Source organism: Chiloscyllium punctatum, chromosome 8 (assembly GCF_047496795.1).
Source record: "Chiloscyllium punctatum isolate Juve2018m chromosome 8, sChiPun1.3, whole genome shotgun sequence".
NCBI lineage: Eukaryota > Metazoa > Chordata > Chondrichthyes > Orectolobiformes > Hemiscylliidae > Chiloscyllium > Chiloscyllium punctatum.
The window spans coordinates 79,015,716-79,036,685 of NC_092746.1; the positions used below are offsets into that span (position 1 = coordinate 79,015,716).

Consider the following 20,970-nt stretch of genomic DNA (forward strand, 5'->3'; position numbering starts at 1 on the left):
AGGTCTGTGTGGATTTTCTCCGGGTGCTCCTGTTTCCTCCCACAGTCCAAAGATGTGCAGTTTAGGTGAACTGGCCAAAGCTAAATGGCCCATAGCGTTCAGAGATGTGTAGGCTAGGTGCATTAATCAGGGAAAATGTAGAGTAGTAGGGTAGGGGAATAGGTCTGGGTGAGATACTTTTTGGAGGGTTGATGTGGACTTGTTGGGCCAAATGGCCTGTTTCCACACTGTAGGGACTCTATGATTTTACGATCCTTCACCTATGGGAACAGCCACTCTCCATTCATGCCTGGCCATGCCCATGATAATCTTATTCACTTCTATCAAGTTCCTTCCTCAACCTTCTCTGCTCCAAAGAAAATAACCCAAGCTTATCCAGCCTCTCTTCATAACTAAAGTGCTCCATCCTAGGCAGCATCCTGGTGAATCTCTTCTGCAGTCCCTTAGTGCAATTATATCCTTCCTATAGTGGGGTGATCAGAACTGCACACAGTACTCTAGCTCTGATGTAATCAAAGTTCTGTACAGCTCCAATTCACATATAATCCTGTTCTTACAATCTATACCTTGAATGATAAAGGCAAGTGTCTTAAACGCTTTCTTAACTACCCTATTAATCCAGGTTGCCATCTTCAGAGATTTGTGGATAAGCACCCAAGATCTGACTGTTCCTCTGAGCTTACTACAGTCCTGTCATTAATTGAGTACTCTGCTGTCTTGTAACTTCTTCCAAATTGTATCACCTCACACTTAGCAGGGTTTAATTCCATCTGCCACTGACTTGCCCATCTGACCAACCTGATGATACCCTCCTGTAACCTAAACCTACTTTGTCACTATCAACCACCTGGCTAAGCTTTGCATCAGCTGCAAATTTACTTATCAACCTCCTCACATTCTCATTTACATCATTTGCATATATAGATCATGAATCATAAGAGACCCAATAGCGATCCCTATGGTATGCCATTGGACACTGATCTTCAGTCACACAAACAGTTTTCTACCACCAACCCCTGTCTCCTGCCAATCAAAGATTTTAGACCCAACTTGCCAAGTTATCCTGGACCCCATGTGCTTTCCCTTCTTTAGCAGTCTCCCATGTGGGTCATTGTTGAGGGCTTTTTACTGAAATACATACAAGCTGCATCAATTACACGGCCTATATCTACACATTTGGTCACTTCCTCGAAAAATTCAAACAGATTTAGAACATAGAACATTACAGCGTAGTACAGGCCCTTTCGCCCTCAATGTTGCGTCGACCTGTGGACCCAATGTGAAGCCAATCTATCCTATACTATTCTGTTTTCACACACGTCTACCCAATAACCATTTAAATGCCCCTAAAGTTGGTAAGTCTACTATTGTTGCAGGCAGGGCATTCCACACCCCGACTACTCTCTGAGTAGAGAAACTATCTTTGACATCTGTCATATATCTATCACCCCTCAATTTAAAGCTATGTTTAAAGCCAGCCATCATTATCTGAGGAAAAATTTGTTAGGCATGACTTCCCTCTGATAAAGCCACGTTGACTATCCCTGATCAAGTCTTGCTTCTTTAAATAAAGATTAATTCACTTCTTCATTATTTTCTCCAAAAATATCCCCACCACCGATGTGAGACTCACTGGTCTATACATCATTGGTTTACCTCCAACATCCTTCTTGAAAAGTGGAGCCACATTAGCTACTGGCACCTGTTCTTAAGCCAAAGCAAATTAAGAATTTGGGTCATGGCTCATGTTATTTCCTTCCTCAGTCCCACAGCATCCTGGGATACAACTCATCCAGACCTTGTCCACTGTCAAACACGCAAAAACTTCCAATACTTCCTCATTCCTTATATAAATCCGCTCAGTCGATCAACCTGAATTCTTTACCTACACCCTCCTTTTCCAAGTGGAGACAGATGTGAAGTACTCAATTAACACTCCACCAATGTCCTGTGGCTCCACAGATTTCTCCTTGGTTCCTGGTAAGTGTTATTGTTTCCTTGGTTAGTTTCTTCCCCTTGATATACTTTAGAATATTTTGGGATTCTCCCTAATCCTGACCACTGTTTTTTTCTCACTTTGCTCTCCTAATTGCTTTCTTAAGCTACCCTCCGTACTTTCTTAAATGGCCTAATATAATTATCCTATTATTATTTTTGCACAGTTCAGTGAGTTGACTATATATCTGATCCTCTATTGCCTGTTATCTGTCTAGAGGTCCATATTACACTCTTGACAGTATGACTAACCCCTTTTTATTCTAAACCCTACCCTAAGCCTTATTTGATGACAGGTCCAAGATATTGTCTCTCATTACTGTAGTAATTGACTCCTTTATGAACAATGTGATACCACCTCCTCTCTTGGACTCACTCCTGTCCTGTCTGAAGAGCCTATGTTGAGTTGTCATTCCTATGCCTCCCTCAACTAAAATCTCTATGCTATCAGCAACATCACAATTCCATGGTCTTAACTCGTCTGTCTTACTTATAATACTCCATTAAAGGATTAAAGTATAGGCCATCCAACTTCACCTTATTCCCTTAAGGCTCAACACATCTGAACTCCTTTTGCCTCTGTTCCTTTCCTAAGACATGCCGTGCCTAATGCACTCTGTCCTCTGCCCCTGCTGAATTGTCTGATAAGGAGACGTTATGTAGGTTGGACCTGTACAAACATTCCTTCTGATGATCTTAGCAGATGCACAGGTCTACGAGTACTGTGCATGGCAGCAACTTCCTGAACTGATCACCATGCAAAGAACACTGACGCAGCTGCATGCATGCATGAACAGCCACATATCTTAGAAGGAACCTTGGGCTGTATCCGTTGTGATTTAGAAGAATGAGAGGCAATCTTATTAAAGCATACAAGCTTCTCGGGGGGCTGTATCTGTTGTGATTTAGAAGAATGAGAGGCAATCTTATTAAAGCATACAAGATTCTCGGGGGACTTGACAGGATAGATGCACAAAAATGATCAGAGGGCACAATCTCAGAATCAGGAGTCACACTTTTAAGACAGAGATGAGGATAAAGTTCTTCGCTCAGAGAGTAGTGAAATTCTTTACTGCAAAGGGTTGTCAAGGCTAGGTCATTAAATGGATATAAAGCTGAGGTAGACAGATTTTTAATCAGTAGGGAATCAAGGGTTGTGGGGAGGAGGCAGGAAAGTGGAATAGAAGGTCATCGGATCAGCCATGATCTCACTGAATGGCAGAACAAACTTAATGGGCTGAATGGCCTTGTTCTGCTCTAAGCAGCAGATTGGCCTACTACTTCCACCATTATGTAACTGCTGGCCTTTTCTAGTGCTTGATCTCACATTTACCATGTATGGCCCAAGGGGGGAGACATCATTATCACTCTGCTCATTCAGGCCTCCACTGGTAACATACAAGTATCAAACAGTCATCAACTTCAAGAAGAGAAAATCTAACTGACTTCTCTTGACATTCACTGACATGACCATCATTCAATCCTCAACCATCAACTTGTCATAAATCCCACCGATTGAATTGGACTAGCTATATAATTACAATGGCTACAAGAGCTGGTTGGGGACTCGGGTGAATCTTACAATTTTATTGTCAAGGTGCAAATTTCCTCAGTTTTATTGGATGGAGATTTCTCACAGAGTCTTATGGAAGTCATCACGTTGACTTCCATTCCTACCCCTATGGTGTGTATTACATCCAGTATCTGCCCCCCCTCCCCTCCCCTCCCCCCCCCCCCCCCGCCCCGTCTTACCATGAGCTGTTCTCTAAACAACTCACCACTCACTGGATATCCTGATATTGACTGATTTGGAACAAGTTGTTGTGTAATGAGGGAAGATTAATAACAAATCTCACAAGTAAGGAGACTCAAGGGGACAGCAATCATAACATGGTAGAATTTCAAGTTCAGTTTGAGCAAGAACAAACTGGGTCTCTGAAACAGTATTCCCAAGTTAATAAAGGGTAATCACAGAGTTCTGAAGAAAGAGTTGTCAAATGCAATCTGGGAAAATAGACTGAGAGTCAGTGAATGGACAGCGGCAGACATTTAAACAGATATTTCATAACTCTCAACAAAACTTATTCCAATTAAAAAGAAGGATGAACCACTAGTTGTTAACAAAGGTGGCCAAGGAGAGCATCCAATCTAAAAATAAAGCACACAACACAATGAAAATCAATGGTAGATCAAAGTATTGGGAATTATTTTTAGAAACTTGAAGCCAAATGACTAAATTGCTAATAAAGAGTGAGACAGTTGATTATGAAATTGGCATGGAATATAAAAAGAAATTGCTAGAGCTTATTCAGATATATAAAAAGAAAGAGAATAGTTGAAGTGATTGTGGGACTCTTGGAGGTTGTGACTGGAAATGGCAGTCTTCATGGTGGAGAATACAACAATCATCCTCCAGATAACAGGTAAGTAAACTGTCAATGGGAGGGTTGGGATTACTGGGTCTTTTTCAGATTGGAAAAATATAACTAATAAAGTGCGACAAGGATTTTTCTAAGGCTTTAATTATTTATGATCCATGTTAATGGCTTGAAGGAGGGTACAGACTGTACCTTATCCAAATTTGCTGATCATGCATGGGTAAGGGCAGGTTGTGAGGAGGACTTGAGGAATCTACAAGGGGAAGTAGAAAGGTTCAATTAGTAGACAAGTACTTGGAAAATGTAGGGAAGTTCTGGGTCATGAGCTTTGGTAGGAAGAAATCAATACCATGCTAAATCATAAATAATATAAATTTTATTGAAATCAAATAGTTCTCTTTTTCTGCCTGTCCCAACGGAACCTATGCACTAAACCAATAGCATAATGTTAATAAACTTCTAACAAAATTGGCAAAGCAATAAGCACATCTGTACTAATCACATTTTAAAATGATAGCAATCGGATTTCATATTACTGTTTTAATAACATTCTTTGTAAATTCAATAACTTTTTTCAACTTGTGTGGTGCTTTCCCATTTGTTTTGTTAAAGTGCAGGGTTATGAGTATCAGCTGGTGACTGATACACAATGCCCATCGCCCAAAAAACTTGTCTAATGTTTCCTCATGATTCAGCTCATTTAGAGCTCACAGCTAAGAATGGTTGGCTTCTCAACAAATCAAAGAGTGCCAATACCGCTACCCAATCTGGGACCATCAACTTCTGGGTCCTAAAGTCTGCCAGTTCATGCCTACTTCTCAGAGGATTCAGCTGTGGGGAGGTACATTTTTGCACTTTTCTCATGGGTGGGGGTCATGGGGAGACAGCAGGATAACAAGGCTCAGAGTGAAGGCTAGGGGATAGTTTTCAGAGGTCAACCCATTGCCCCAGATGTGTCTCCATGATTGGTGCCCTCCACCTGCTCCAGGATCCGATGGTTTGTGTTTCACCTGTTGGGAAGGTGGTGAGCTGAAGCACTGGAATTGCAGGGTCATAGTTGGTGACGGGCCAAGAAAGTTGTCCATGCACCTTCTTACCCAAAACTTAATTTGTGAGGTGCGAGAAGTGGGTGGGTGTCTCTCCAGGGCCACCTGACCCAATTATTTCACATTCTCACCACCTCCAGGGAAGGGAAATTAGTGTTTCTTAGATTTTCTAGGCCTTTTTATAAATCAACTTTGCAACTTAAGGAGGTAGATTTTATTTCCTTCAGGAAGACAGAAATGTATTACAGCTGAGTTTACACTCCTGCAATTATAACTATATATATCTGACAGAGTTCCTCCTGTTGCCTGCTATCTGTGCCCTAGTTATGGTTGTTATCTGTCTCTCAGAATGATGTGAAAATCTGCTATGTGTCCTCAGGCGACACAGCAGCAAAAAGACAAGAATTATCTTGAGGAAGGGGGTTTCTCAATCCAGGCTTTCTCCTTCTACTTTTGTTGTTGCTCCGCAGCAGAGTTAATGTGGTCAGTTTACAATGGAGTTGGAGCCTGTTGAATGAGTATCGCTGTTTGGCCCAGTTGAGAGCATGGTCCTTACAAACACCAATGTCAATTTTCCACCTTTTCGATCAGACTTTCAGAATGCCCTTAAGTTGTCTTCTCTCTCCTCCTTGAGATTGCATGCCAGCCATGAACCACAAAGAAGGGCCTGATTTTGAAATAGATTATTTGATTTGTGGATGCAGTTGCCAGACCAGCAGAGTGGATTTTGCTAGATTGAGATTGCACTACTGGATATGAGTTTGTTCATCTGTCTTACTGGTAAAAGTTCTACATGGAGATATGGTCATGCTTGACTACATAGTTTCATGTCAAATATTTGACTAACATTCACTATCTGGGCTGCTGCATGAAGAAAACCAGTCAAGCAGGATACCAAAATGTTGCTGATACAGGCTCAACAAAAGTCACTGTGTTCAGATGGGAAGGGAGAAGAAGAGAAAATCTTGAAGTAAAAAAAGGGAACAAAAGCCATTAATACAGGGAGAACTAGCCATTTGGATACAGAACTGGCTCAAAGGTAGAAGACAGAGGGTGGTGGTGGAGGGTTGTTTTTCAGACTGGAGGCCTGTGACCAGTGGAGTGCCACAAGGATCGGTGCTGGGCCCTCTGCTTTTTGTCATTTACATAAATGATTTGGATGTGAGCATATGAGGTACAGTTAGTAAGTTTGCAGATGACACCAAAATTGGAGGTGTAGTGGACAGTGAAGAGGGTTACCTCAGATTACAACAGGATCTTGACCAGATGGGCCAATGGGCTTGAGAAGTGGCAGATGGAGTTTAATTCAGATAAATGCGAGGTGCTGCATTTTGGGAAAGCAAATGTTAGCAGGACTTATACACTTAATGGGAGTGTTGCTGAACAAAGAGACCTTGGAGTGGAGGTTCATAGCTCCTTGAAAGTGGAATCGCAGATAGATAGGATAGTGAAGAAGGTGTTTGGTATGCTTTCCTTTATTGGTCAGAGTATTGAGTATAGGAGTTGGGAGGTCATATTGTGGCTGCACAGGACATCGGTTAGGCCACTGTTGGAATATTGCGTGCAATTCTAGTCTCCTTCCTATCGGAAAGATGTTGTGAAACTTGAAAGGGTTCAGAAAAGATTTACAAGGATGTTGCCAGGGTTGGAGGTTCTGAGCAACAGGGAGAGGCTGAACAGGCTGGGGCTGTTTTCCCTGGAGCGTCGGAGGCTGAGGGGTGACCTTATAGAGGTTTACAAAATTAGGAGGGGCATGGATAGGATAAATAGACAAAGTCTTTTCCCTGGGGTCCGGGAGTCCAGAACTAGAGGGCATAGGTTTAGGGTGAGAGGGAAAAGATATAAAAGTGACCTACAGGGCAACCTTTACACGCAGAGGGTAGTACATGTATGGTGGATGTGGTGGAGGTTGGTACAATTGCAACATTTAAGAAGCATTTGGATGGGTATTTGAATAGGAAGAGTTTGGAGGGATATGGGCCGGGTACTGGCAGGTGGGGCTAGATTGGGTTGGGATGTCTGGTCAGCATGGACAGGTTGGACCAAAGGGTCTGTTTCCATGCTGTACATCTCTATGACTCTATGACTCTATAACTAATGAGAGCATTCCCTGTGATCATTGGTATTACGAGATGTGTTATTAAGCTGTGTTTGCTGTAGCACAGAGTTTCAAGGAAATATTAGTGAGATACGAAATCTGAGAATTTTAATAATTTATTATTAGAAATATTATTAGAAATACTGTACTGTTATAGAATTTGGCTCATTTCTCAAGATATAAAATGTAATGTCTTGACTGAAACAAAATTGAAGTATCCACTTATTATTCAGTCGAGTAAATCAATGCCAAGATTATAATGTATACAGAAATTTTATGCCAAGAATTCACTTTGCCAGCATTCTCAAGCCAGAGAATGCCCTATAAAGTGTCTCCAAGCTCTCATTAAGCACCATAAATCACAAACAGAATTGCTACCTTTCCCTGCTCTGGATCCAGGCAGCAGGCACTGTAAACCCTTCCAGTTCATTCCATTTCAAAAGATGTCAAATCAAGTAAAGGCTGAAAACCATCAAGCACCAGCTTAGTGAATCCCTAATCATTGTCATACACCAACTAGCCACGAAACGACACGACCAGCTATCCTTAGTAGCCACACACTCAGATGACAAACAACATGAGTTCGACTGGCACAACACTATTATAGGACAAGCCAAACAGAGAACAGCCAGGGAATTCCTAGAGACATGGCACTCATCCACAGATTCAATCAATAAGCACATCGACCTGGACCTAATATACCGACCACTGCAGCAGACAGCTGGAACTGACAACCGGAAGCGGCAGGTACAAATCACTATAAATGTCGGAGGAAACATCACAGAAGCGCTTCACAGGAGGCTCCCAAGTACCGAGGATGTCACCTAGACAGGGAACGAAACGTCTGCAACACAAATTCCCAGCTCAGCAAACAGAACCACAACAACAAGCATCCAAGCTACAAATCTTCTCACAAACTTTGAATTGTCAGAAGTGTCCATGGACAACTCGTGAAAAATTAACAGCAACATCTGTAAATCTAGATAGGACAAATTACTGTCATCCACTTTATGATAAAAGTTGTAGGACATGTGCGTGTTACTTCTGTCTGCAAAGAACAGGACTCCATGCATTAATATATGTAGCTTCAACTGCTGACAGGTGCAATATGCTGTGAGCCGGACTGACAATACTGAATTGGTTGTCAGTGTAATTCTTCCTGCATACAGGATCATCCAGCAAATCGCGCAGAATTGTATCTAATGTTGGACGCCATTTCGGGTTTTGAAAGCGTGAGCTTGATGGCAACGCAGTGTCCAACAGTGGATGTGATTCTGCGATATGCTCGATAACCTTGCAGACACAAAAGAATGACAGTGACAATTTAGGATTGTCTGTTGGGCTTGTAGAGTGGTGCACAATTGTGTGCTGGAAACAATAAATATGAATAAAAGGGGCCCTGTATTTTTCAGGCAGGATCCAGATGTGGAACGTGCAATCTCATTACTAATAGATCTAATTTTTGTCAGCAAAATTAGATTAGTCTCAGGGCAAATTAACCTAGCAATGGGAACCTCAAACAGACATTAGGCCCATTACTTCCATAAACAAAGGGGCTAATGTCTGTTTCGAGCATTGCACAGCAACTCTTTGTGGTTTATCAGATGGGGGAGAAACATATATTTCACAATATAATGCCTGATATTTAGGAGGCCTAAGCAATTATTTAATGCTTTCTGAGCAGTAATGTAGCTGCAATAATAGCTCTTTGCATGAAAAATCTTTTCCTGGAATCTCTTTTATTCAGCTTAATTTGATTTCTAAGGTGATACCCTCTTATTTCACATTTTATCGACTGAAGGAGAGATTAATACTCTAAATATCTTGTCCTTCGTTATTTTAAATATCCAAAATGACCTATGTATAAATCTGTTATAAACTATGTGATAAATTGAACTTTGATAAAAATGGTCTGATTGGGTCTAGTCAGTATAGGTTATTGAGTGAAAAACTCTGTTCAACAAACTTGGAGATTTTGATGAATTTACTAACAAAATTGATAAGGAGTTGATTGATGTGGTGCATTTGGAATTTCAGAGGTTTTTAATAAGTTTCCCACAGGAGGTTAAAGAACAAAAGTAAAGCTTTTGTATAGGAGGTATTAAATTGGCAGGGATTAAGGGTTAGCTGACTGACAGACAACAGAATAGGAAAAAATGGACCATTCTCATGTTGGCTAATAGCACCTCAAGAATCATTTCTCAGGCCACAGCCATTCACAATATATATCAATAATTTGGATTCAGGGACTAAATGCAATATTTCCAGATTTGCAGATGACACAAAGTTAAAAAGGGATGTGTGTTGTCAGGAAGATGTGAAACGTTTCCAGGATGATTTGGACAAGCTTACTGATTGGCCAAGAACATGACAGATGGAACTTAATGTGGAAAAATATGAGGTTCTCCACTTTGGTAGGAAGAACACAGTGTATTTGTTGAATTGCGACAGGGTGGAAAGAGTAAATATGCAACGAGACTTGGCCGTCCTTGTCACTAAGTCACTGAATGTTAACACACAGGTGTAGCAAGTTATTCTTTGGAATATTAGCCTTTATCACAAGAGGATTGGAGTACAGGGGTAGTGATTAAGTGTGGCTTCCATTGTATAGATGTTTGGTTAGGCCACTCCTGGAGTACCGTGTGCAGTTTTGGGCTTCTTATCTCAGGAAAGATAAGATTTCCAAATAGGATTGCAACAAAGGTTCACCTTGTTGCTCGGATGTTCACACGTGTTTTCAGGTTGGTGGGACTGTCCAGTGAAGAGAGATTGAGCAAAATGAGCCTATATTCTGTAGAATTTCGAAGAATGAGAGAGATTACATGCCACTTATCATAGAACCCGTACAATGTGGAAGCAGGCCATTCAGCCCATCGAGTTCACACTGACCCTCCGAAGAGAATTCCATCCAGACCCATCCCTATACATTTTCCTCGAGCTCTGCATTTCACATGGCTAGTCCACTGACCCTTCACAACTCTGCACACTGTTGGGCAATTTAGCATGGCCAGTCCACCTAACTTGCACATCTTTGGACTGTGGGAAGAAACTGGAACAGCTGAAGGAAACCCACACAGACAGTCGCCCGAGGGTAGAATTGAACCCGTGTCCCTGGCGCTGTGACGCAGCAGTGCTAACCACTGAGCCACTGAAACCTACAAAATAATGAACAGACAGGGTGCAGGTAAGATATTTCCCCTAGTTTGGGAGTCTGGAACCAGGGGGTATAACTAATGCTCTCTTACAACCTCTTCCATCAGGCAGGAGATACAGACGCCTGAACACACATGCACCAGCAGGTTCAGGAATGGCTTCTTCCCAGCCGTTATTAGGTTGATGAATGGATTCTCTAGCTTTAAATAATGTTGATCTTGCTAAATGCTGATCTCACTTAGAGCACGCCCTGTGCAATGTAACTTATATGCCTCTGTCCATGTCTTTTTGATCTGTACATTCTTTGCTTACTATGATCTGCTTGTACTGCTCGTTAACAAAGCTTTTCAGCATACCTTGGTAGATATGACAATAAATATATCAGGCAAAAATAATTAGGCAATTAATCAATTAAAAATAAGGGCTATGCCACTTAGGACTGAGATGAAATAAAATTCTTTACATAGAGGACACTGAATCTTTTGAGTTCTTTACCACAGAGAGCTGAGGAAGCTCAGTATTCAAGGCTATTTAAAGTAGGGGTTGATACATTTTTATTATTATCAATGGTGTAAAATGTTATGGGAAATGGATGGATAACAGACATCAAAATCAAACCCAACCTCACCCAGTTCTCACATGATTTTTCAATTATATAGATAAGACGGTTAAATCAGATGAAGCATTTATTCTTGTTGCACAGTGACAGGTTAACATTTAGGAATCTGATTTATTTGATGAGTGCTTCTGTGCTGGATGCTTTGGCAACTAATTGCTATGAAGTGATATGCCCTATAGGTCACCGTCTGATTTGAATTCCAGCTTTAACAAACTTTGTGCATATAATTTTAGAAAATATGTTGTTTGCGAATTATTACCATATACACTGTGCACTGAATTGTAGTCTGATGTTTTGGAGCACTAATTCCAATGTTCACAATCAATAAAATTGAAAGAAATAAACTGTTCTTCAGACCATTGATAAATGTACATTCAACACATGTTATGGGTTATTTCTAATTAGTTTTGTTCCCTGTGATTCTCACCAAGTGACGAACTGTCACTTAAATGTACAGTTCCCATTCGCGTGTAGTAGAAATTCATGCACTGAATAGGGTAGAAATGACATTTACCGCAATTAGTGAGGATAGGTAACTGCACCTCCTCCACAATAACACTAAACACTGAAGCCCCCCAAGGATGCCCCCTACTGTACTCCCTGTACACTCATGACTGTGTTGCCAAATTCCAAACAAACGTCATCTACAAGTTCACTGATGTCACCATTGTAGTGGGACAGATATCTAACAACAACGAGTCAAAATACAGTAGGGAGATAGAAAGCTTGGTGACATGGTACAATGAGAACAACCTCTGTCTCAACATCAGAAACACTAAAGAACTGATCATTGACTTCTGAAAGAAAGGAGGAGAACATGCCCCATCTACATCAATGAAACTGAGGTTGAGAGGGTGGAGAGAGTCAAGTTCCTCGGAGTGACAATAACCGACATCCTGTCCTGGACTTCCCACATAAATGCGACAGTCGAGGAGGCACAACAATGCCTCTTCTTCCTTGAGCAGCTCAGGAAATTCAGCATGTCCATAAGGACTCTCAACAACTTCGACAGGTGCACCATTGAGAGCATAATGTCTGGGTGCATAACGACCTGGTATGGCAATTGCTCTGCCCAGGACCATAAGAAACTACAGAAGGTTGTGTGCACTGCCCAGACTATCACAGAATCCAACCTTCCATTTACATGGAAGCTTTTCACTGTATCTCAGTACACGTGACTATCAACCAATCAATCAGAGTCCCATTTGCCAGTATTTGGCCCATATGCTTTTAGACCCTTCCTATTCATATACTCATCCAAATGCTTTTTAAATGTTGTAATTGTACAGCCTCTATCACTTCCTCTGGCAGATCATTCTCTACACATACCACCTTCTGTGTGACAAAGGTACTCCTTAGGTTTCTTTTAAATAGACAATAGACAATAGGTGCAGGAGTAGGCCATTCAGCCCTTCTAGCCTGCACCACCATTCAATATGATCATGGCTGATCATTCCTAATCAGTATCCTCTTCCTGCCTTATCTCCATAACCCTTGATTCCACTATCTTTGAAAGCTCTGTCCAACTCTTTCTTCAATGAATCCAGAGACTGGGCCTCCACTGCCCTCTGGGGCAGAGCATTCCACACAGCCACCACTCTCTGGGTGAATAAGTTCCTCCTCATCTCTGTCCTAAATGGTCTACCCCGTATTTTTTTACTAGATTAGATTACTTACAATGTGGAAATAGGCCCTTTGGCCCAACAAGTCCACACCGCCCCGCCGAAGCGCAACCCACCCATACCCCTACATCTACCCCTTACCTAACACGACGGGCAATTTAGCATGGCCAATTCACCTGACCTGCACATCTTTGGAGTGTGGGAGGAAACCGGAGCACCCGGAGGAAACCCACGCAGACACGGGGAGAATGTGCAAACTCCACATTTAAGCTGTGTCCTCTGGTTCGGCACTCACCCATCAGCGGAAACACCTTTCCTGCTGCCAGAGTGTCCAATCCTTTCATAATCTTATGTGTTTCCCCTCTAAGCTTAAACCAATGCCCTCAAGTTTTGGACTTCCCCACCATGGGGAATAGACCTTGTCTATTTACTCCGTCCATGTATCTCATGATTTGGAGGTGGTGGTGTTGGACTGGGATGTACAAAGTTCAAAATCACACAATGCCAGCCTATAGTCTAACAGGTTTATTTGGAAGCACTAGCTTTTGGAGCACTGCTCCTTCATCAGGTGGTTCCACAAATACCTGATGAAGGAGCAGCACTCTGAAAGCTAGTGCTTCCAAATAAACCTGGCGTATGTGATTTTTAACCATGTACCTCATGAATTTATAAACCTCTATAAGGTCACCCTCAGCCCCAAACCTCCAGGGAAAACACCCCATTCAGCCTCTCCCTATAGCTCAAACACTCTAACCATGGTAACATCCTTGTGAATCTTTTCTGAACCCTTTCAAGTTAAGCAACATCCTTCCAAATGTAGGGAGACCAGAATTGCATGCAATATCCCAATAGTGGCCGAACCAATGTCCTGTACAGCTGCAACATGACCTCCCAACTCCTATACTCAATGCACTGACCAATAAAGAAAAGCATACCAAACACCTTCTTCACTATCCTATATACCTGTGATTCCACTTTCAAGGAATTATGAACCTGCACTCCAAGGTCTCTTTGTTCAGCAACACTCCTCGAGACCATACCATTAAGTGTATAAGTCCTGCCCTGATTTGCCTTTCCAAAATATAGCACCTCGCATGTATCTAAATTAAACTCCATTTGCCACTCCTCAGCCCATTGGCCCATCTGGTCAAGATCTCATTGTAATCTGAGGTAACCTTCTTCGCTGTCCACTATACCTCCAATTTTGGTATCTTCTGCAAGCTTACGAACCATGCCTCCTTTGTTCACATCCAAATCATTTATAAAAATGACAAAAAGCAGTGGACACAGCACCGATCCTTGTGGCACTCCACTGGTCACAGGCCTCCAGTCTGAAAAACAATCCTCCATCACCACCCTCTGTCTTCTACCTTTGAGCCAGTTCTATATCCAAATGGCTAGTTCTCCTTGTATTCCATGTGATCTAACCTTGCTAACCAGTCTCCCATGGGGAACCTTGTCGAACGCCTTACGAACGTCCATATAAATCATGTCCACTGCACTGCTCTCATCAATGCTATTCGCTCTTTCTTTAAAAAACTCAATCAAGTTCGTGAGACACAATTTCCCACGCACAAAGTCATGTTGATTATCCTTAATCAATCCTCGCCTTTCCGAATACATGTAAGTCCTCAGGATTCCCTCCAACAATTTACTCACCACTGATGTCAGACCCACCAGTCCAGAGTTCCCTGGTTTTTGCTTAACACCTTTCTTAAATACTGGCACCACATTAGCCAACCTCCAGTCTCCCAGCACCTCGCCTGTGGTTATCAATAATACAAATATCTCAGCAAGGGGTCCAGCAATCACTTTCCTAGCTTCCCACAAGGTACACCTGATCGGGTCCCAGGGATTAATTCACCTTGGCATTTTTGATTAGGGATAAAATTATGGCTGTTTTTAGGGTGAATATTCCTAGGAATACATCCAGCGAAGTTATTGGGTGGAAGTGAGAAATAAGAAAGGAATGGTCACCTTATTGGGATTGTGCTATAGATCCCCCAATAGTCAGCGGGAATTGAAAAACAAATTTTTAAGGAGATCTCAGTTATCTGTAAAAATAATAGGATGATAGTTGTAGGGGACTTTAACTTTCCAAACATTGACTGGGACAGCCATAGTGTTAAAGGCATGGATAAAGAGGAATTTGTTAAGTGTGTACAAGAAAATTTTCTGATTCAGTATGTGGATGTACCTACTGGAGACTCTTGCACCCACTGCCTCCCTCTCCTACCTTTCCTGGCAGTAACCCATCTACCTAACTGTATCTTTGATGTATCTCCCTCCCTGCAACTGCCATCCATCACACCCCTAGCTCCTGTAAATTCCTCATTGCCTCTAACTGCTGCTCCATAAGATCCAAAAGGATTCATAACCAAACACTTCCTGCAGACATAATCATCGGTAGCATGGAAACACTCCCTAATATCCCACATCCAACAGGAAGACAACATTACTATACTAAAGGCCACCTTTGCATTTTAACAATCTACAGAATGAGAAAATAGCACTGTACTACTGCTCTCAAAATACTGCTTCAGGCTAGCTTAGTACCTATTTTTAAAGTTTAATGAAGAGACAGATAGCAATAACAACATGTAATAAAATGAAACCACGCTCTATTCAAGAAAAACAGTAAGGATATACTTTAAACAGCCACTTAGCTGCTCCCCAGCTGTGAGCTCCCACACGCAGGTTTCTCCAAGGTCAGTTGTGAATTTCACTGTTCGTTTATTTTGCTTCAAACAAATTCAAATGTCCAGAGATACTTGAAACCAGACAGCAGCTATTGCAGGTTACTGTTGGGTCAGACAGCAGTGTAGGTTTATTTCTGCATATGAATCACTGACCATGTGGTCACTGTCTTTGCTTCCCTTCCTCCTTTTCAAAGTACCATCATTTGTTCTTTTTTTCCCAAAGTTCCAAAACAATGCAACAACTTATCAAACAGTAATCACTGCTCCTGAAATTCCAGGAAATCAGCTTTAACACCGAAAATACTTCAAAAAAAGGAACAGATCTTAGAGCCACAATTTTTTCACATCCTCCATCTTGGATTACCCAGGATATCATACTCATTTCAGATATGAATACTTCTTTGTACATGTGAATATTTTATGTGGACTGATACACATTTTGATTTTTATAGTGGTGATCAATGTGTCTGTCACCTACTCTACCCCTTACCATTAAGTTTCTGTCTATAAACCCTCAATATTGGCATTCATCCCTTAAATATGAAGCATCACAAAATTCCAGTCTGGGAATTATAATATCCTTCATACATATCATAACTCATTTAAGAGGATTTAGCCTAAAATAGGTAAAATATGTAACCTAAAAAAGTTTTTATTAAACATATCATTAGCATTGTATAGAATTTGCCCTAAAAGTCTGACGTGAGAAATCAAATGGCAAGATTCAATTTTGCTTAATTTATTTCTCAAATTTCATATGTCACTTACCTAATGTCTCTGTATATGAAGCCTTCCATTCTCCAATAGGACAATAGCTGTTTATTTTAAACACAAGGAATATCGAGTTGTCGGTACTCCTCAAAACAGGTGGCATTTTTGCACCACAGAACTGGCCTAAAAGTGGTGCAAGAGTGTTCGAACCATCATAGACAGCCACATAGGTCATGGTGCATGCTGGTGAAGCATCAATATCAAATTCACTGAATCTAAAGAAGAAAATTCTTACATTATCACAACACTTAAGTATGATCTTACATTACAATAGCAATTTTCAATATATTTAACAATTACCATTTGATAGCTGGTTTGATTAAATATCTAAACTGCCTTACTCATGTTTGTCACAACAAGCCTAAAATTGTTTCATGGGATACTCAAGTACAAATCTATTCATTTGAACTGGCTTCATGCCAAGCATTGGAGGTACTGGAGAAGGTCCACTAGGTTGCTACTGGAAATAGAAGGATTCTTTTATGAGGACTGGTTGAATAGGTTGAGCCTGTGCTCATTGGAGTATAGAAGAATGGGAGGTGACCTAATTGAAAAGTACAAGGTTCCTAGGGGCTTGACAGGGTAGATATGTAAAAGTTGTTAACTCTTGTGGGAGAGTCCAGGACCAGAGGGCATAATCTCAGAATAAAGGGTCACCCATTGAAGATGGAGATTAGGACAAATTGCTTCTCTGAGAGGGTAGTGAATCTGTGGAATTCTTTACCATAGAAATCTGTTGAGGCTGGCTTATTAAATATATTCAAGGCTGAAATAAAACTTTCATCAGTAAGGGAGGAAAAGGCAGGAAAGTGAAATTGAGAAGCATCAGATCAGCCATGATCTCATTGAATAGCAGAGTAGATTCAATGGGCTGAATGGCCTACTTCTGCTCCTAGATCTTAAAGACTTAGGCCTCTGCCAGAATAAAATGAAAACAAGCCTCAGACATTATTAAATGTTTGCAGACTACCATCAGTGTTATGATCTAACAGAAAAGCAAAATGTTGAAGGTGCTGAAAATCCAATTTAAAAACAGAACGGCTGTCAAAATCCAGTAGGTCTACCTCTCTCAGGTCTGCAGAAGAATCACATTGAAACTTGAAATGTTACTGCTGTATCAGTCTCCACTGATGCTGTCGGACCTGCTGAGTTTCTCCAGCATTTTCTGTTTTTGTTTCTGAACTGACTTGTTCAGTTCTGAGAGTCTAGCTACATAACTTAGAGCTCCAAATTTTGAAACTGTTCTAGCTACTCATCAAAGTGTATTTTTTTAGAAAGCTGTATTAATAAAGAAAGATTTTCTTTTGTTTAATATATCATACCACAGATACGATGGTCAAAGTAAAGTCTTCATATACCTACTGGACCATAAGGCTGATCTCTCATGAGGCAGACCATAAGATCAAAAAGATATAGGAGCAGAATTGGAACATTCAGCCTATTAAGTCTGCTCTGCCAGTTGATCATGGCTGATAGGTTTCTCAACCCCATTCTTCTGCTTTATCCATATAACCCTTGATCCCTTTAACAACCAAGAACCTATCTTCGTGGTATGGTGGCTCAGTGGTTAGCACTGCAGTCTCAGTACCAGGATCCCAGGTTCGATTCCAGTCTCATGTGACTGTTCTGTGTGGACTTTGCACGTTCTCCCTGTGTCTGCGTGGGTTTCCTCCCACAGTCCAAAGTGTGCAGTCAGGTGAATTGGCCATGCTAAATTGCCCAAAGTGTTAGGTGCATTAGTCAGAGGGAAATGGGTCTGTGTGGGTTACTCTTCGGAGAGTCGGTGTGGACTGGTTGGCCCGAAGGGTGTGTTTCCACACTGTAGGTAATCTAATCTTTATCTTAGAGACACTCAACGACTTTTGGCCTCCACAGCCTTCTGTGGCAATGAGTTCCACAGATTCACCACAGTCTGACTGAAGAAACTCCTCCTCGTCTCATTTCAAAAAGGTCATCCCTTCACTCTGAGGCTGTGACCTCGGGTCCCCATCTCTCCTACAAGAGGAAACATCCTCCCCCACATCCACTCTATCCAGGCCTCTCAGTATTTTGTAAGTTTCAATCAGATCCCTGTTCATCCTTCTAAATGCCATTGAGTACAGACCCAGAGTCCTCAACCATTCCTCACAATGACAAGTTCTTCATTCCTGGGATCATTCTTGTAAACCTCTCTGGTCCTGTCCCAAGGCCAGCACATCCTTCCAAGATATGGGGCTCAAGACTGCTCACAATATTCCAAATGTGGTCTGACCAGAGCCTTATACAATCTCAGTAGTACATCCCTAATGTTCAGATTTGGAGGTGCTGGTGTTGGACTGGGGGTACAAAGTTAAAAATAACACAACACCAAGTTATAGTCCAACACATTTATTTGGAAGCACTAGCTTTCGGAGCGCTGCTCCTTCATCAGTTGGTTGTGGAATATAAGATCGTAAGACACAGAATTTATAGCATAAGTTTACAATGTGATGTAACTGAAATTATATATTGAAAAAGACCTGGATTGTTTGTCAAGTCTCTCATCTTTTAGAATGAACAGGTTGGTTTCATTTCTTTCATATGTAAATCACAGAACTTTTTTAAAGCTACATTCTCAAGTGTACTTTAACAATTGGTGTCATGCTGGCCAGATAATGCATTGAAGGTATGAGATGCCCTGTGTGAAACTGTCTATACCACAATGGTCAGACTGATTCTAATTAAAAATCAGATTTACAGAATCTTACATGGATTCATGCAGTTGCAAATACAATTTCACCTCACAAACTTATATATGTGCGTGTGTGCGTGCGCATGTGGGTGTGTGTGTTGGGGGGGGTGGGTTATGAATGTCTGTGAGAAGTGTGTGTATATATGTGTGAGTGTGAGTGTAAAGGGGTATAGATTAGATTAGATTACTTACAGTGTGGAAACAGGCCCTTCGACCCAACAAGTCCACACCAACCCGCCAAAGCGCACCCACCCAGACCCATTCCACTACATTTACCCCTGCACCTAACACTACGGGCAATTTAGCATGGCCAATTCACCTAACCTGCACATTTTTGGACAATGGGAGGAAACCGGAGCACCCGGAAGAAACCCACGCAGACACGGGGAGAACATGCAAACTCCACACAGTGAGTCACCTGAGGTGGGAATTGAACCCGGGTCTCTGGTGCTGTGCCACCGTGCCGCCCAATATAAATCTGTGAGAGGGTGCCTGTGTGTGTGTGAGTGTGGGAGTGTATGTATGAGCATCTGAGAGAGAGCTTGTTTATGAGAGAGGGTCTGCATGAGTGCACGGGTCTGTAGGAGTGTGAGTGTGTGTGTGTTGGAGTGTGAGTGTGTGTGTGTTGGATTGTGTGTGTGTGTGTGTGTGTGTGTGTGTGTGTGTGTGTGTGTGTGTGTGTGGTGCATTGGGGTCACCTGTAGTGTAACATGAACCCTCTGCTTGGCCACTTTGCGTTGTTGCCCGTCCTGATGTCCGCCTTGGAGGACGATCACCAGAAGGTCAGAGGTCAAATGTCCCAGACCGCTGAAGTGTTCTCTGACTGGGAGGGAACATTCCTTTCTGTTGATTGTTGTGTAGTGTCCATTCATCTGTTGCTGTAGCCTCTGCTCGGTCTCACCAATGTACCATGCTTCGAGGCATTCTCGCCTGCAGTGTATGAGATAGACAACGCTGGCTGAGGCACATGAGTACCTGCCACGTACATGGTGGGAGGTATCCTCATGCGTAATGGTGGTATCCCTGTCGACACTCTGATACGTCTTGCAACATCTACTGTGACAAGATTGTGTGGTATTATCCTGGAAGCCAGGCAGTTTGCTACAAACAATGATCTGTTTGAGGTTTGGTGGCTGTTTAAAGGTGAGAAATGGAGGCATGGGGAAGGTCTTGGTGAGGTGTTCATCTTCAAAGATAATGTATTATAGGTTGTGAAGAACATGGTGTAGTTTTTCAGCTCCTGGGAAGTACTGGACAACAAAGGGTACCCTGTCGGTTGCAGCTCATGTTTGTCTCCTGAGAAGGTCATTACGTTTTCTCGCTGTGGCACGTCGGAAATGGTGATCGATGAGTTGAGCATCATACCCTGTTCTTATGAGTGCATCCTTGAGTACTTCCAGGTGCCCATCACACTCCTCTTCATCTGAACAGATCCTGTGTATGCATAGGGCTTGTCCACAGAAGATGGTTGTTTTAATATGTTTCAGGTGGAAGCTGGAGAAGTGTAGCAGCATGAGGTTATCTGTGGGTTTGTGGTAGAGTGAGGTGCTGAGGTGCCCATCCTTGATGGAGATGCAGGTGTCCAAGAATAAGGCAGATACTAGAGAGTAGTCCATGATTTCCAGCCTTCTTGAAATGAATGCTGACATTGAATTTGCTGTTCTAACTGCCAAGTGAACATACAAGTTAACCTTCAGAGAATCCTGAGCCACAGCTCCTAAGTCCCTTTGTGCTTCAAATGTTCAAAGTCTTTACTTATTTAGAAAACAATCTAAGCCTCTACCCTTCCTTACAAAATGTGTAACTTCACACTTTCCCACATTGTATTCCATCTGCCATTTTTTTGCCCACTCTCCTAGCCTGTCCAAGTCCTTCTGCA

The 20,970-nt window shown here is 41.9% G+C and overlaps 1 protein-coding gene across 1 annotated transcript in view; it reads right to left on the bottom strand.

Annotated features, from left to right (window-relative positions):
- Positions 1-20,970, bottom strand: part of cubn (cubilin (intrinsic factor-cobalamin receptor)) — a 295,475-nt gene that overhangs the window by 51,120 nt on the left and 223,385 nt on the right. The window contains exon 45 of the mRNA XM_072574987.1: positions 16,379-16,596. Coding sequence (XP_072431088.1) covers positions 16,379-16,596 — 218 coding nt within the window. The remainder of the gene's footprint in view (positions 1-16,378; positions 16,597-20,970) is intronic.